At 36.7% G+C, this 15,539-nt stretch overlaps 1 protein-coding gene across 6 annotated transcripts in view; it reads right to left on the bottom strand.

The window, feature by feature from the left end:
• Nucleotides 1–15,539, bottom strand: part of UBR5 (ubiquitin protein ligase E3 component n-recognin 5) — a 160,305-nt gene that overhangs the window by 26,586 nt on the left and 118,180 nt on the right. For all 6 annotated transcript variants that reach the window (XM_074200773.1, XM_074200775.1, XM_074200772.1 and 3 more), the window contains 11 exons: nt 12,989–13,137; nt 12,353–12,444; nt 11,893–12,039; nt 11,624–11,742; nt 11,409–11,535; nt 11,189–11,318; nt 9,793–9,953; nt 9,457–9,696; nt 2,209–2,332; nt 1,588–1,699; nt 1,089–1,220 (listed from right to left, as the gene is read on the bottom strand). In XM_074200773.1, coding sequence (XP_074056874.1) covers nt 1,089–1,220; nt 1,588–1,699; nt 2,209–2,332; nt 9,457–9,696; nt 9,793–9,953; nt 11,189–11,318; nt 11,409–11,535; nt 11,624–11,742; nt 11,893–12,039; nt 12,353–12,444; nt 12,989–13,137 — 1,533 coding nt within the window. The remainder of the gene's footprint in view (nt 1–1,088; nt 1,221–1,587; nt 1,700–2,208; nt 2,333–9,456; nt 9,697–9,792; nt 9,954–11,188; nt 11,319–11,408; nt 11,536–11,623; nt 11,743–11,892; nt 12,040–12,352; nt 12,445–12,988; nt 13,138–15,539) is intronic.

Here is a 15,539-nt window from a genome sequence, read left to right on the forward strand (position 1 = left end):
AAAACATTTAGGAGATGGTAAGAGGAATGTTCACCTGAAGTCTTCATTAACTTTCTTAATTCTGGCAAAAACTGTTTAGAGATGGACTCAAACCAAACATCAAAGTGAGGATATATTCTATGCAAAGTTAGTCTCAAGTGGTCTAGCCTCACTGTTTCATCTAAGATCATAACATATCATTTCCCCCATTTTATATAGCTCCCTTAAATACAATTGTCACTAGTCTTTTATCATCTGATTAAGCTATTTACCATAATTCAAGTATTTCTGTTGAATGTATGAGAGGACTTTATGAGACCCTCAACTATGATCTCTTCTGCCTTGACAAAATACCCTATATTCTTCTTAATAAAGCACAGTCTGTCTTTATAAAAAACTACAGGGGAATTTAATAAATAGTTAAAATAATTAAATAACAGGTTTATGCAGGCCATCTGAACTCATTTGAACTCTTAAAAGTAATAAGACTGGATCCTCAAAAACCATATTTAATAGATATGGGTAGGAATAAATAACTTCTACAAGCCTTCGATATAACTTTTTTTTTTAAGGTTTTTGCGAAGCAAATGGGGTTAAGTGGCTTGCCGAAGGCTACACAGCTAGGTAATTATTAAGTGTCTAAGACCGGATTTGAACCCAGGTACTCCTGACTCTAAGGCCGGTGCTTTATCCACTATGCCACCTAGCCGCCCCCTCGATATGACTTTTTATAAATCCTTTAAGAAAAAATTTTAGAGAAAGTACTCAAATTAGCTATTGTGCCACAAAAGGATTGGACAGGAAGTTTTTAAATGCCTAGGCAAGCTGATTTTTCTGGATTTATTATTCTTACACCATTTAAAACATAGATAACATGATATAGGAAGAGATTTAAAGAGTGGTAAAAACAAGAAAATACATCTCTGCTTTGAAATCAAATAACTATTACAATGTTAATGCAATTCATGGAACTAAATTTTCAGAATAAAGGTTTTGAAAAATAAATTCAAAAAATTCATCTCATTTGGGTTCTAATATATTTTTTTTGATACCAATAAGGTATGCTCAGCATGCAAATGGAAAATAGAAGTTATGATAAGGCTACATACCTGCTTCTGAACCTGCAGTAGCTGCAGTCACAACACTTCTTCTCCCACTAGCATTATCTTGGTTGCTGTGGTTACTTTCACTGTCACTTTCTGTTTCAGCTGCTGCTAATAAATCCAATTCCATATCACTTCCTAAAAATATTTAAGAAATATCAATTACTCTAGAGAATCAAGTTTAGAGTCCAAAAGACATATGAAAGAGAAAGCATTAAAGAAGAAAATGTAAATATTATCAATCTTAATAATAATCACAAGCTCAAAGAATTTATGTGAACAAGATAAACAAATGTATATACATATATACATAGATAGTGTCATGCAACTTTATATTAAGAATTAAGGGCTTATATAAAATCCCTCATTTTTATACTTTTTTTTAACATTTTAACAAAATGATTTCATTCTAAACTGATTTACTAACTTAATACTAAGTTTTTAGTTAGTATTCTGCTACCAACTACTGTATAATAATAATAATGACAACCAACTAGCCTCATACCATCCTCATCATGCTCATCATGCTGACCCTCTGCTTCAGCATTTTCTTCTCCATGTTCTTCTTGCTCATCATGATGATCTTCTTCCCCAGCAACACCTTCTACAACCTCAACCTAAATGCAAAATCTTATTTTTAGACAAATGATAATAGTATTCATTATAAAAACTGCAATAATACTAAAGTTCCTTTATAATAATTACTCAAATGAAATAAAGGCACTTTATGCTAAAAATGAATTAAATACCAATGGAGGTACTAAAAGTGCACCCTGCCTGGTCATTAAAAACTGTTTCAGAAGGTGAGGATCTTTCTAGTTATTTTAAAGATTGTTTTATAATACAATAAGCACAAAAATAAAATTCACCAGTATTTTTATTCAGTCAGAATGTTCTAGAAAGATACACTGATCTAATCATTAAAGATGCCCTTAAACTTTTAAGTTAAAGTAACTATTTTCTACTCACTCATGAATTAAGGATACTAACTATTCAATAATATAGATGATGGTTTAAATATTAGTCAAAACTGTATCTGACTCATTTATGTGGCTGGATAATAGAAAAACTAATATATTAATAAATCAAATAAATGATGACAATTTAGCTGATAAAGCAAGACAACCTCTTCCACATCTGCTGAAACAATATCATCTTGTTCTTCATCTCTGCCTCGAACAGGTTGGGATTGACTAATACGTCTCTGTTGAGGATTCCTTATGATGTAAGATGACTGAGATTGACTAGAACTATTAAGAAATCAAAGAAATTTAAATAAAGTATTAATATAAACAGAGTAAATTTCAAAAACGTTAAGAAAGCATATTAATTTAATCTGGCACATAAGAAAGATTACTAATATCCTAAAAACAAAGTATTTTATAAATTCCACTCCTAGTCAATTTATAAGCACTAAAGAAAACTAACCTAAAGTATGCATTAAATATCTTAATATTTCAACAAAGTTATTTCAAACATAGTGCCAAATTCATGGAGTCTCTAATTCTATATAATGATACGGCATGCTCTATACTAAAACTAACCAAAGAATAGTATTTGGCCTGAAAGATAATGAAAGAAATCATAAGTAAAAACTTAATAAGTAAACTATTAAACACCCACACAAAACTGAAAGAAAATGAGTTAAATGATTAGGATACTTTTTTTAAAATGAAAAATTGTCATAGCATTTGATAATTTCACATTAAATATTTTGGAGAAATTGGTGTTAACATCAAAATTTTCCTAAAAGTCCCTGAATCTTTATGTTAGTATCCCAACTCTAAGCACAGTATCTAAAATAATAAATGCTTGTTAATGGAATTAAGAAATGTTTAACTTCGATGATCTGTAGAAGTCAGATGAAAATTTGTATCAACAGATAAAATCACAAAATCATCAGAAAGCTTTAATTTTTCTGGCGAGGAATCTCCCTTTCTTCATGGGTATTATATTTTCATGACCTTCATGCTACAACCAAGATATAAGACAAGTTTTGTCAGTGAGGGCAGGTCTATTGCAGATAGAAATCACAAACCCTTAAGAAGGTACTTAAGACAACTCATCATTAATAATTTAGTGTGTCCAATGCATGATCCCATTTGGGGGTTCTGGCAAACACAGTTCCTTCTGCAATTCATTTTACAGATAAGGAAACTGAGGCAAAGCTTAAGTGACTTGCTACAGTTCATAAAGCTAGTATCTGAGGCCATTCATGAACAAAGAGTGAGTGAATAACCAATAAGTGGTATTCATGATATTTATATGTTATATTTTAGTAGTTTTTGAGACAATTAAATTGAACTGATCATTTACTAGTCAGTCACCGATTAGTAACAGAGCTAATCTGGTCCTTAGGGGACAGATTTTATCAAGCACCAAGTTCTTAAGAAGTCTCCATCTTAGAAGTATCTAGCAGACATTATACTGTATTGGTATAGCATTTCAGATCTCAAGGTCATCACCAATAGCACAATGAATTAAAATATCAGAATAGAATTTTAAGCTTATTACAAAAAAAACTGCACAAAATTTAGATGCCAATTTTCAGTGGTAATGTGGTTTGAATTCAATATATAATTATACCCCCCCCCCCCCAAAAAAAAATCTTCAGGAGGAGGATGGTGAAAGAATGGATTACTTCCTCTTCTCAGGATTTAAGACATATTCTCCTTAATACCTTTCACTTTCAGAACATTCCTTAGTCTCCTTTGCTGGCTCATTTTGTACCAGGGCTGTCTAAAATACTACCTAAGGACCGCATGTGCACAAAGGTGACTTTATGGGGCTCCCTGCGGTTTACTAAATGATTTAATAAATGAAGCTGGGCTACCACAGGGCTATCACTAAAATGGCAGATCAAAATATATTTTCTTGTGTTTCAATAAAAACTTTTAAAAGTAAGGTTGAACAGCCCTGATCTACACCATGTCCCGTAATTGTGGATGTTTTCCCAAGGCTCTTTTCTGGCACTTTTTTTCAATTCATATAGCTATGACTTTAACTCAAAATTGTCATGTCTAGTGCAACTCATTCTACACATAACTGTAAAAATGATTTGCTTTCACTAGATCTGATCATTTCCCTTCCTTCCTCAAAGTGAATCCTAGGTAGCCTAAATTCCTTTTTCCCCTAAATCTTTCAAAATGAGGCCCAAATCCATTTTTTTTTCAAGTCTAGTTACACATTATTCCCCTAACAACATCTATTATTTTTTCTAATCCTAAAAGACAATCTTCCATTTCCTCCCCCATTGCCTTTCTTCTAATCACCCTCCTCCTAGGAATGCAAACCCTTAAGGGGAAAGGTAGCATTGAGAGAAGAAGAGAGCCAACACTAAGACTGGAGTCAGGAAAACTTCAGGCACTAACTACCTGAAAGACCCCTGGGGCAAGTCTTGGCTCCAGTTTCTTTCACAGTAGAATAGAGTTGATAATAATAGGACCTATCTCAGAATTGATGCAAATGAGAATATATTTGTAAAAATGCTAGTACATAAAAGGCACTTAAATAAATGCTTGTTTCTCTCCCCTCTCCACTCTGAAACACTACTTCCTTTAGAAAACAGTTTTTTTGATCGAGTAGACTCTCACACTGAATACAGTCATTTCTTTTATAATTTATAATATAAAATTTCAACAATCCCTGAACTTTGAATGCAAAATAAACAACGTTGCAAAATAATCAGTGTTTGCTGAAACTAACTGCAAAGACTCATCCTTTGTTCGCACTTCAACTCTTTCTATCAAAAAGGCCTTGAAGGCTCTGGTGTTGCCAGAATGTGATTCTCCAGTTTCATGGTTAAAAACAGTCAGAAAAGGGCAGAGCCAAGATAGCGACAAGAAAGGATCTTGTCTTAGGCACTCTCTCATAAAACTCATAAGCTAAGGACTCTACCTAAATTTGAGAGAAAGATCCCACAGAGAGACCCAGTGAGGCAGTTCTCCTACTTACTCAAGGTAACCTGGAAAAGAGCAGAAAGGCTCTGCTCCCCAGGGTCGGAGGGGTGGCCTGCCAGAGGGGTGGCCCCACAGAGCGAAAAAACTTCAGCCGCCCAGAGGCAGCCCCAGGGCGTTGGGAGCCCCAGCTCACAGCAGCGGGGGAGTCTCCTGAGCTGCACCCCGGGGAGCACCAGGCACAAAGTGAGGGAACAGCTGGGGACCTCTGCCAGAGCGAGCATGTGAAGCCCAGCCCTCAGGGCACACAGAGAGCCGCCTGGTCAGAGCAGCCCAGATCCAGGAAACAGAAGCAGGTGGAGCCAGTAAGCAGGAGCCCCCAGGGCATGAGCCCATTGAGCTGAGGGAGGGGAGTGAAGAGAGACTGCAGAATTCTTCTGTCCTCTGCCCCTGGAACAGGACTCTGGGGCTCTGACCACATTCAGATCCTGATCGCAGTCTAGCCCCCCCCATAGAACAACAACCCCCCCCATCTCAGCCCCATGGCAGAGTGGGGTGCATATGGTCAATCACAGACCAGGAGGGAGGACAGAGCCTCACACACTGAGACCCTTGTGGGAGTGTCCCAAAAGCTAAGGAAGCACCCCAAAAACAGGCGACTGGGAAAATGAGCAAGCAGAGAAAAAAGAGGAACACCACTGAGAAATATTTTGCATATGAGTCCAAGAAGGATCAAAATACTCAGTCTGAAGAGGAGGAACCACAAGCTCCTGCATCTAAAGACTCCAAGAAAAACAGAAATTGGGCTCAGGCTATGACAGAGCTCAGAAAAGACTTTGAATATCAAATGAGGGAGTTGGAAGAAAAACTGGGAAAAAGAAAGGAGAGAGATGCAGGAAAAACATGAAAATGAAGTCAGCAGCTTAGTCAAGGAAATTCAAAAAAATGCTGAAGAAAATAGCATGCTAAAAACCAGCTTAGGTCAAATGGATAAAACAGTTAAAAAAAAGTTATTGAGGAGAAGAATGCTTTAAAAAGCAAAATTGGCCAGATGGAAAAAAGAGATAAGAAAACTCTCTGAGGAGAACAAATCCTTTGGACAAAGAATAGAATTAAGGGAGATTGATGAATTTACCAGAAATCAGAAATCAATACTTCAAAACCAAAAAAAATTAAAAATTAGAAGAAAATGTGAAATATCTCATTGAAAAAACAACTGATATGGAAAACAGACTTAGGAAAGATAATTTAAAAATTATTGGAATACCTGAAAGTCATGATCAGGAAAAGAGCCTTGACATCATTTTCAAAGAATTACTACAGGAAAATTGCCCTGATATCCTAAAAAGCAGAGGGCAAAATAGAAATGGAGAGAATCCACCTATCCCCACCCCCCGAGAAAGAGATCCCAAAAAATCAACCCCTAGGAATATTATAGCCAAATTCCAGAACTCTCAAAGTCTAACAGAAAATATTACAAGCAGCTAGAAGGACACAGTTCAAATATCATGGACTGCAGTCAGGATCACACAGGACTTAGCAGCAACTACATTGGAAGCTCACAGGGCTTAGAATACAATTTACCGGAAGGCAAAAGAGCTTGAATGCAGGCAAGAATGAACTACCCAGCAAGGCTGAATGTCCTCTTCCAGGGAAAAAGATGGACTTTCAATGAACCTGGGGAATTTCAAATATTCCTGGTGGAATGGCCAGAGCTGAACAGAAGGTTTGATCTTCAGATATAGGACTCAAGTGAAGCATGGAGATTGGAGGAGAGGGGGGGAAATATGAGGGACTTAATGAGGGTGAACTGCATGTATTCCTGCATAGAAAAATGACACTGATAATACTCATATGAACCTTGTCAGTTAATAGAGCAGGTAGAGGGAGCTTTTATAGATGAAGCACAGGAGAAAGCTGAATTTGAAGATAAAATATGGTGTAAAAATGGAGTCAATAGAAAAAAGGGAAATGTAATGGGAGAAAGAAAAAAGAGGGGGGCGGATAGGCCAAGATATTTCATAGAAGATTTTTTCTTTATTACAATGAGCTATTGCAATGATATGGAAGGGGGGAAGGCAAGGGGGAATGAGGGAATCTTCGATCTCATCAGAGGTGACTAGGAGAGGAAACAGTTTATATATTCAATGGGGTATAGACATCTGGAGTAAGAAGGAGGGGGGGACAGGGGGAAGGGGTGGAAATGTGAATGAAGGAGGAGAGGATGCACCATGGCGGGAGAGTGGTCAGATATTTTCTTTTTTACTTCTTGCAAGGGGCTGGGATTGGATGGCCTATGTGGGACCATGGGGCCAGGTGGATGTTGGGCCTAAGGGGTGGTAGGGGGGCTTGGGGCCTCTTGGCCCCAGGGCTAGGTATCTGCCTGCTGCACCACTTAGCTACCCTATAGCAGAGTAAGAGTGAAAGGAGAGAGAAAATATAGTACATGATAGTGGAGAAATATGAAAGGAGGGAGTTGTGATCAGCAATGGCAATGGTGGAAAAGTAACTTTTGTGATGGACTTATCATAAAGAATGCGATCCACCCACGACAGTTGGTGGTGTTGGAACACAGACTGAAGCACATTTTTTATTATTATTATTTTTTTTGGGGGGTGCAGGGCAAATGGGGCTGGGTGGCCTGCCTGGGGCTGCATAGCAGGGTGATCCTTGGGTGTCTGAGGCCGGATTTGGACCCGGGTGTTCCTGGCTCAAGGGCCAATGCTCTGTCCACCACCCAGCCATCCCTACTATTATTACTATTTTATTTTGGGTCTTTTTTTTCTTTTTTTCTTTGGTTTTTGCAGGGCAGTGGGGTTCGGGTGGCTTGCAATGTCACACGGCTAGGTAACTGTTGGGTGTATGGGGCCGGATGCGGGCTTGGGTGCTCATGGCTCCAGGGATGGTGCTCCGTCCATTGCACCACCTTGGCCATACCTACAATTATTACTATTTTTTTAAATTTTACTTTTTTTCTCTCCCCTTTACTTTATCACTGAAGCAAGTCTATATTTATGGGGGGGAGGGGGTATTTCGTTTACTCTTAAACAAGAATATTTTACTAATGTTAAAAAAAACATTATTTGTACAAAATAAGAATATTAAATAAAAAGAAACAGTCTGAAAAAAACCAAAGAAGCAAAGAAATTCCAGATATAAAAGAGGATATATTCTAATGTTTAATCTACAGGAGAAAACCAAATAATGTTAAGCACTGTTATGATTTAATTACAGAAAATGTAATTACTACAAATGAACTGGAATCATTTCTAGATACAATAAACATTATCTTCTGAAATTTGCACACAATAGATGCTACAAAATTAAACTAAAAGATTTTAATAGACTTTTAAAACTTTTTAATATACTTCTTACTTTTGTCCATTAAGGACAAAAGCAACATCATAAAAAAGGTTAAGAACTAGAAAGTGATGCTTGGCTAAACACCAAATGGGTGTCCTGAGAGAAAAGGGGAGAAAATAACCAAAAAACTTGATAGAATCAGTTAAAACCTTCTGGTGGCCAGTAAAGTCAGGCAACATTACTGTGATATTTAGTACAGGGAAGTTATCACTTTATTTGATAAAAATGTGAAATGAGTGAGGTCTAAACAAAAGGGTCCTAAGGAACCCTACAAAGCATTACCATCTTATCCCTATGACTAATACTTAAACTCCACAAGAATGCATAAAAAAATGCTATCTGTGAACAAAAGGGTGACTGAAAGACATGGAATTATATAATAAGAAGCCCAAGTAAGACAAATTCCATTTGTTTACCAATCAATCAACAAGTATTTATTGGGATTAAAAAGGACAAAGGAAAACAGTACCTGCCTTCTGAGGACCTTCTAAGTCATAAAGCAGTAAGACAGGATGGGACCAGTATTAAGGGCTCTAAATGTCAGAGAGCACTTTGATTTTAGAGCTAACAGGGAATCATGAAAGTGTACTTATTAGTAGGAGTGGTAAGGCCAGATTTGTGCTTGAGGAAAAATACTTTGGCAGTTGTGTAGATGACTGATGGCTGTGGAAAGAGACTTAAAAGTATTAAAATCAATCATCTTTTGACCATGATTCAATTATTTTGCTTTTACTATGCTTTTCAATTTTTTTCTGGTCTGTGACAGAGGGCAAGGGAAACTGTAGTTGGATGAAGCAGATGAAGATAAATAAGCATATGGGTTTTTAAGCATAAATAAGCTTTCCAGGTCAAGACATGCAGCATACATCCAAGATGAAAAGAGGAAATATGCATAAGAGGTATCCTATAAGAGTACTGAGTTTATATACAACTGTCTTACAAATATATATGTTGTTACTTCACCTTTCCTCATCTTGGCAATTAAAGAGAAACCAATCAAGAGTTTAAGACTTGTGTACCATGAATCGTCATGAAACAGATGGGATTCAAAAGACTGTTGCTGCTAGCACCATGCTAATATAATAGTGAGAACGAGCATCAGAAGTGAAATTTACCTGTTAGACTGATCTGATGATGGCCGTGGTGGTAGTGGTTCGACAGAAAAGAGCTCTTCACTTCCCTGCATGGCATCTATACTAGTACTAGCTAGAGTAAATGGGGCAGTGGGACGAGCAATGCCCATCCTAACTGGAATAATCAGGGATTCGGCAACATTACATAGTTCTTCCACAGCATACGGCAACAATGCTTGAAATACTCTCTTGCATTTCCCAATAGGCTGTGGAATAAAGTTGCTGAAAAAATAAGAGGTAAATTATAACCAACAAGATGAAAACAACATGCCAAAAAAAAAAAAAATAAGGGAATATTGAAAATAAACATAATCTTACTTTTTCTTTTTGGATGAGGCCATTTCCACACTAAGAATGACAAAAACTCTTGCCACTGAACGCAGAAACCTCATTGTAACAGCAATAGCTTCTTCTCTACGACCAGGTGTGTATTTATTTTGTAGTTCTTTCACAAGAGTACCAAGCAGTGTATCTAAAAGCTAAACAAGAGTGTTCAAAATATAATCATTCTTCAAATTTCATGAAGTTCCCTTACATATTTTGATTCAGCTCTAATATAAAACTCAGGATAACGTTTTCATTTGAACACTACAAATAAAAAATAAAGTTGAATTTAACCATAAAGAATTCTGAAAACTGGCCATAACATAACACATAACAAGTCACATAACAAGAAAGACCTCATCTCTAAGTTGGAATCCGTAAATTAACAGAGTTGTGGAGGTTTGGTTTTTTGGGTTGGTTTGTTTTGGAATGGCAAAGAAGAGAAGCTGATGAATTTCAATTTTAGAAGAGTATGACAACATACCACTAATGAACCCGAAAAACCAAAACCAAAAACAAAAAAGCCCCCCTCAAATAAAAAAAACCTTCCATGATTTAGAGGGAAGTTCAATCTTCCTTCTGCACCTACATTTACACGAAAATGACAAGTGATACACATAATAATCTTGAGACTCTGCAGAGTAGTTAAATTCAGTAATTTCATTATGCAGTATACTAATTTGGGGGAAAAAAGACTGAATATCTATCTATCTGACAAGAATGCCAACAAGTCCAAACAAAAAAAAGGGAAAAAGGGAAGCTTCTTTTTAACTTTAAAATAAGTCACTTAGAATCTGTAAAAGCAGTTCAAACAAAACTTTCTTAGAAAAGGTCTCTCTTCCTGGCTAGCTAATCCATCCCCCTTCAAATTTCTTCATACTTATTTTTAATGCATCATAAAGAATTGTACAAATATAACTTCTTTTCTGGGAGCTTCATAAGGGGAAAGGGTTTCACTTATGTCTTAATTTATTTCCAATAGCCCAGACCTAAGTGTCTGAAATACAGCTGGTGTTTAATAAATGTTTCATGACAGGTTAACTGAGCCAAAATTCTCAATCCCCAAATTCTGATTAATAAAAATTTTATTAGACCCCAAGCTTGAACTGGTAGCATTTTTCAAAGTGAACAGAAATATACTTTTTTAAAGTTACTATTTTAGACATAAATACTTTTTTTGGTTTTTGCAAGGCAATGGGGTTAAGTGACTTGCCCAAGGCACACAGCTAGGTAATTATTAAGTGTCTGAGGCCATATTTGAACTCAGGTCCTCCTGTTTCCAGGGCCAGTGCCATAACCACTGCGCCACCTAGCTGCCCCTAGACATAAATACCTGATGAAATTTTAAAGTAACACTTTAAAGATGTCAAAGTAAACATTCATTACTCACCAAAATGTCTGCTGTACATTTAACTATAAGGCAGTGTGTGAAACAATCCAACCGAATTGTGCCACTTTGTTGATTAAGGTATACTTGCTCTTCAGGCAAAAGGTGACCTATTCTACTGCTGGCACTGAGACTTGAAAAAATAACAGAAAAAGTACATTCAAGGATCTGGTCTATATAAATGCAAATTACTAAAATGAAAAATTCACTGATAAGTACATACGGATCTTTATTCTCTTGTGAACCAAACATAATCATAGATTTTAGGGCATTCCAGTCCTGTAGAACCCTCTCCAAAGCAAGTTGAGCAAATCTTGGTGGCTCTAAATCATGATCAGGCATGTCTGAGTCTGGAAGAAAATACAAGGAGAAGTAAGAGTGATGGGGGCCTGGGACTTTATTTTCACCCTAGAACTCCTTGTGTCATGTCAAGCTCACCCTCAGGATTTGCTGTTTTCCGGTTGCGGTCTTCCCGGATTCGAGGGGGCCGATACTGGCAATGCTCCACTGTTTGTCTGGCCACGGTCTGGACTAAAAACAATAAAAGGTGCTCTCCCCTAGAGAACAAGAAAGAGCATCAAGGGACCACATAAAATACCAAAACAGAAAAAGATGTTTATGAATACCAGTTATTACTATTTCCCTGTCTATGTAAATATAAATGAAGAGACAAAGTTCCATGTATGCACAATGATCTCTATACTTGCCTGCTGTTTGGCAAAGTGACAAGGTTAGTGGTGGTGAGCAGTCGGTAAAGAAGATCCAGCCGTGCAGATTTCTGCCCAGCAATGAGGGTTTTACATTTGCATTTCTCCCAGCAATCACAGTAAGCTGTTGGGGAAGTCCGTTTGAGCCTGAAAAGAATACATATGGAAGTCTTCAAACTAAAATTCTCAAAATATTTCTCAAGTAAATTTTTATATGTATGAATTGAGTGAAAAATCCATTGGAACTTGTGAGTCCATTTTCAAGTATGTAGTACTGGATGTACAAGATGCAGGGGCAGCTGAGCTGTGAGGCCTACACACCTAGATGATATATGCTATTCCTGGACCCAGAGTGACCAAAGCCTGCCACATGTCCCAGCAGTATTCACTGATCACACTAACACTTAAAGTAAGAAGCTGGTATGAGAGAGAGGCTCTAGAAAAATTAGATGGTACTTACTTGTAATCATGTCCTTTATGACAAACTCTTGCGCATTCTGTACAACAGCAAAGTGATTCTAGTAATCCACAAGTCCGGCACTCAAAAATATCCTAAAATCAAAATGTATAATACAAAAATAACTATTGTATTATTAAAATTTGATGACTGGAAAAGAAAAGATGTCAAAAATTCTGAAACTTCAAACAATCAGAATAAAATTCAACTGAGATCAGAGATCCTTACATCAAAGATGAGGAAACTTGGGGCCTAGAGATTCAGTAATGTGTCATAAAACAGACATAATACATGAGAAAAATGGATTAGGAACCATTGCTCTTTCCACTGTACCACGAGGGGATGTCATTCTTCCACATATTGCATACCACATAAAAATGCGATATTAAAGTAAGCACTTTAAAAAACATTCAACTTTCTGAAAAATGCTACTGTGCCTGTTGCATGGAAAAATGCACCTAATTCTTTTTTGGTGAAAATTTTAATATCCTTAAAATTATTTGGAACCTAGTTTTTGAATTTCAACTATAAAGAGAAAGTAAGAGACAAAGGAAATCTGAACTGGAGAAATATTTTTAAGAATCTTAATCCTGAACTATAATTAACATTTCAGATTCCATGCTAAATAGTATTATTTACCTGATTAATGTGCTCTGTTCCAGTCCAAGTAAAACTACATGTATCATTGCAACACAAAACATATAGAGGAGAATCATCAGGATTTGTGCCAGAAGGACAAACCATTCCCATAAATACATCATCTTCTTTTTCACTTGAAGATGCCTCTGCTACAAAGATTAAGAATAATGATTTATATTTAAAAAATCTTGTCATTGTCACTTAATTTTAACCTCCAAGGAACAGTCAATAAACATACAGTATAAATATTAAAATGATTATGTATTAATTATATAGTAATAATAAAAAATATTTAACATATTAATATAATATATTAAAGTATAAAGACCACGTACAAATGAAATCCAACCAATTGAAGTTGTGCCCAAGGTCACACAGGTAATTATTAAGTGTCTGAGGCCGGATTTGAACTCAGGTATTCCTGACTCCAGGGCTGGTGCTCTATCCACTGCACCACCTAGCTGCCCCACTAAGCATATTTTTAACAAAGATTTTTTTCTTTTCTTTCAATCCCAATGAAATGGAAAGGAGGAAAAAATAGATTTGTTTGTTAATTTTTTTTAAATAGGGGTCAGGGAGATGCTACAATAAAACTTCTTCAAAAAGGGAAATCCTATGTTAAACTCCCTTATTGGGCGGATAGGCGGCGCAGTGGATAGAGCACCAGCCCTGGAGTCAGGAGTACCTGAGTTCAAATCCGACCTCAGACACTTAATTATTACCTAGCTGTGTGGCCTTGGGCAAGCCATTTAACCCCGTTTGCCTTGCCAAAAAAAACCTAAAAAAAAACCCCTCCCTTATCGGAACTGCACTAATCTGTTCATGCAAAAGCTTTTTAATTATAAATATTTTTTCTATTTTATCTTTAATGGTCCTTTCTATTTCTATGGCCACATATAACAATGATAGTCATACCCTTGAACTTGCCCACAAATGTATTACCTCCATATCCAAGAATTCCAAAATCCATTGGTTCTTCCTGCCTTTCCTTACATAACCCTAATTTTTGCCCCCCCCCCCCCCCCCCCAATTTCCAATCACTTGATGCTTCAATTTTCTCCCAGGCAATCTCGGTCAGACTAGCTGCTGCTTTATTCTCTTTCCCTACTTTGATCTCACTGACAAAATAAGCAATTCAATTCCACTTGTCCTACTCTCTTGATTTCCTAACCTTATTATTTTGGTCTTAATGACTGAACACCCCTTGCATGTGCCATCTTTACTCCAACATTACATGGTGCTGAAAAAAAGTGAAGAAAAATCACAGCTGTTCTGACTAGGTCTATCACATGATCTCACTGTTGCTCTGTAATCCTTTCCTTTATCAATTCACTATCCTACTCTCTATGGAGTTCTTCTACAGTTTTTCATCCCTCCTCATATCTCCAATGGCATCCTCTTACCCTACCTTCTCAATTGAGAGCCTTGCCTCATTTTTTTATAAAAGAATTGAGGTCACTAAGACTTCTCTTTTGCATCTTGTTGTCTTCATTCTTGTGTCTTCTGCCACTAACTCTTCCTTTACCTTATTATGAGATGGTCTTACTTCTTAAAAAGTCACACTCCTCTACTGAGTTATTCTAAATTTATATGGCTTGTTATTCTGGCAAACTAAGAACTGTATTTTTAAAAAAACTATTTTTTTTAAAGGTTTTTGCAAGGCATTGGGGTTAAGTGGCTTGCCCAAGGCCACACAGCTAGGTAATTATGAAATGTCTGAGGCCGGATTTGAACTCGGGTACTCCTGACTCCAGGTCTGGTGCTCTATCCATTGCTCCACCTAGCCACCCTAAAAAACTAATCTTAAGGGGTAGCTGAACTTACCCTACTAATGACTCAAGGACCAAGAGGGAAGAGGGGAAGGAGAGCATGAGGGAAAGAAAAAGAAGTCTCCCCCCACCCCTTTAACATCTCACCGTTAAAGTTTTTATAACAGAGTACCAAAGGAAATGACCAGTAAAGATAAAGGACAAGCTGCAAAAATGCTGAAAAAAGATCCTTTGTTATAGGGTTATTCAACATTTAGATAAGGAACACTTTGGTTTTTGTAAGCTACCCCTGTTTCTGTGGTTGGTATAGGTATACATGGTTGAAAGATAATTATAAAAATGGATTTTGAAATTAGAAGACTATATAAATATGAAATTTTTTTGAAAATAAATATGGAAAATGTTCAGTAAATAATAATAGGGAGAAACATAGTTCAAATGAATGACATTTGGAAAGGAGCAAGAGAGTGGTAGGTGCAACAAAGCAAAAAAGTTCAATTTGAGCTACATATACTCACCAAATTTGAATCTTCTACATACTTTATAAAATCTCTGGTGCAAAAAAGGCAGGTCAAAGAAAAACAATCTAATTTTAATTCCAAATTGCTATCCATAATTAACTCTTTTTTTATAGGATTTTTTTTTGCAAGGAAAATGGGGTTAAGTGGCTTGCCCAAGGCCACACAGCTAGGTAATTATTAAGTGTCTGAGCCTGGATTTGAACCTAGGTACTTCTGACTCCAGGGCCAGTGCTTTATCCACTGCGCCACCTAGCCGCCCCC

Source organism: Macrotis lagotis, chromosome X (genome assembly GCF_037893015.1).
Source record: "Macrotis lagotis isolate mMagLag1 chromosome X, bilby.v1.9.chrom.fasta, whole genome shotgun sequence".
Taxonomy (NCBI): Eukaryota; Metazoa; Chordata; class Mammalia; order Peramelemorphia; family Peramelidae; genus Macrotis; species Macrotis lagotis.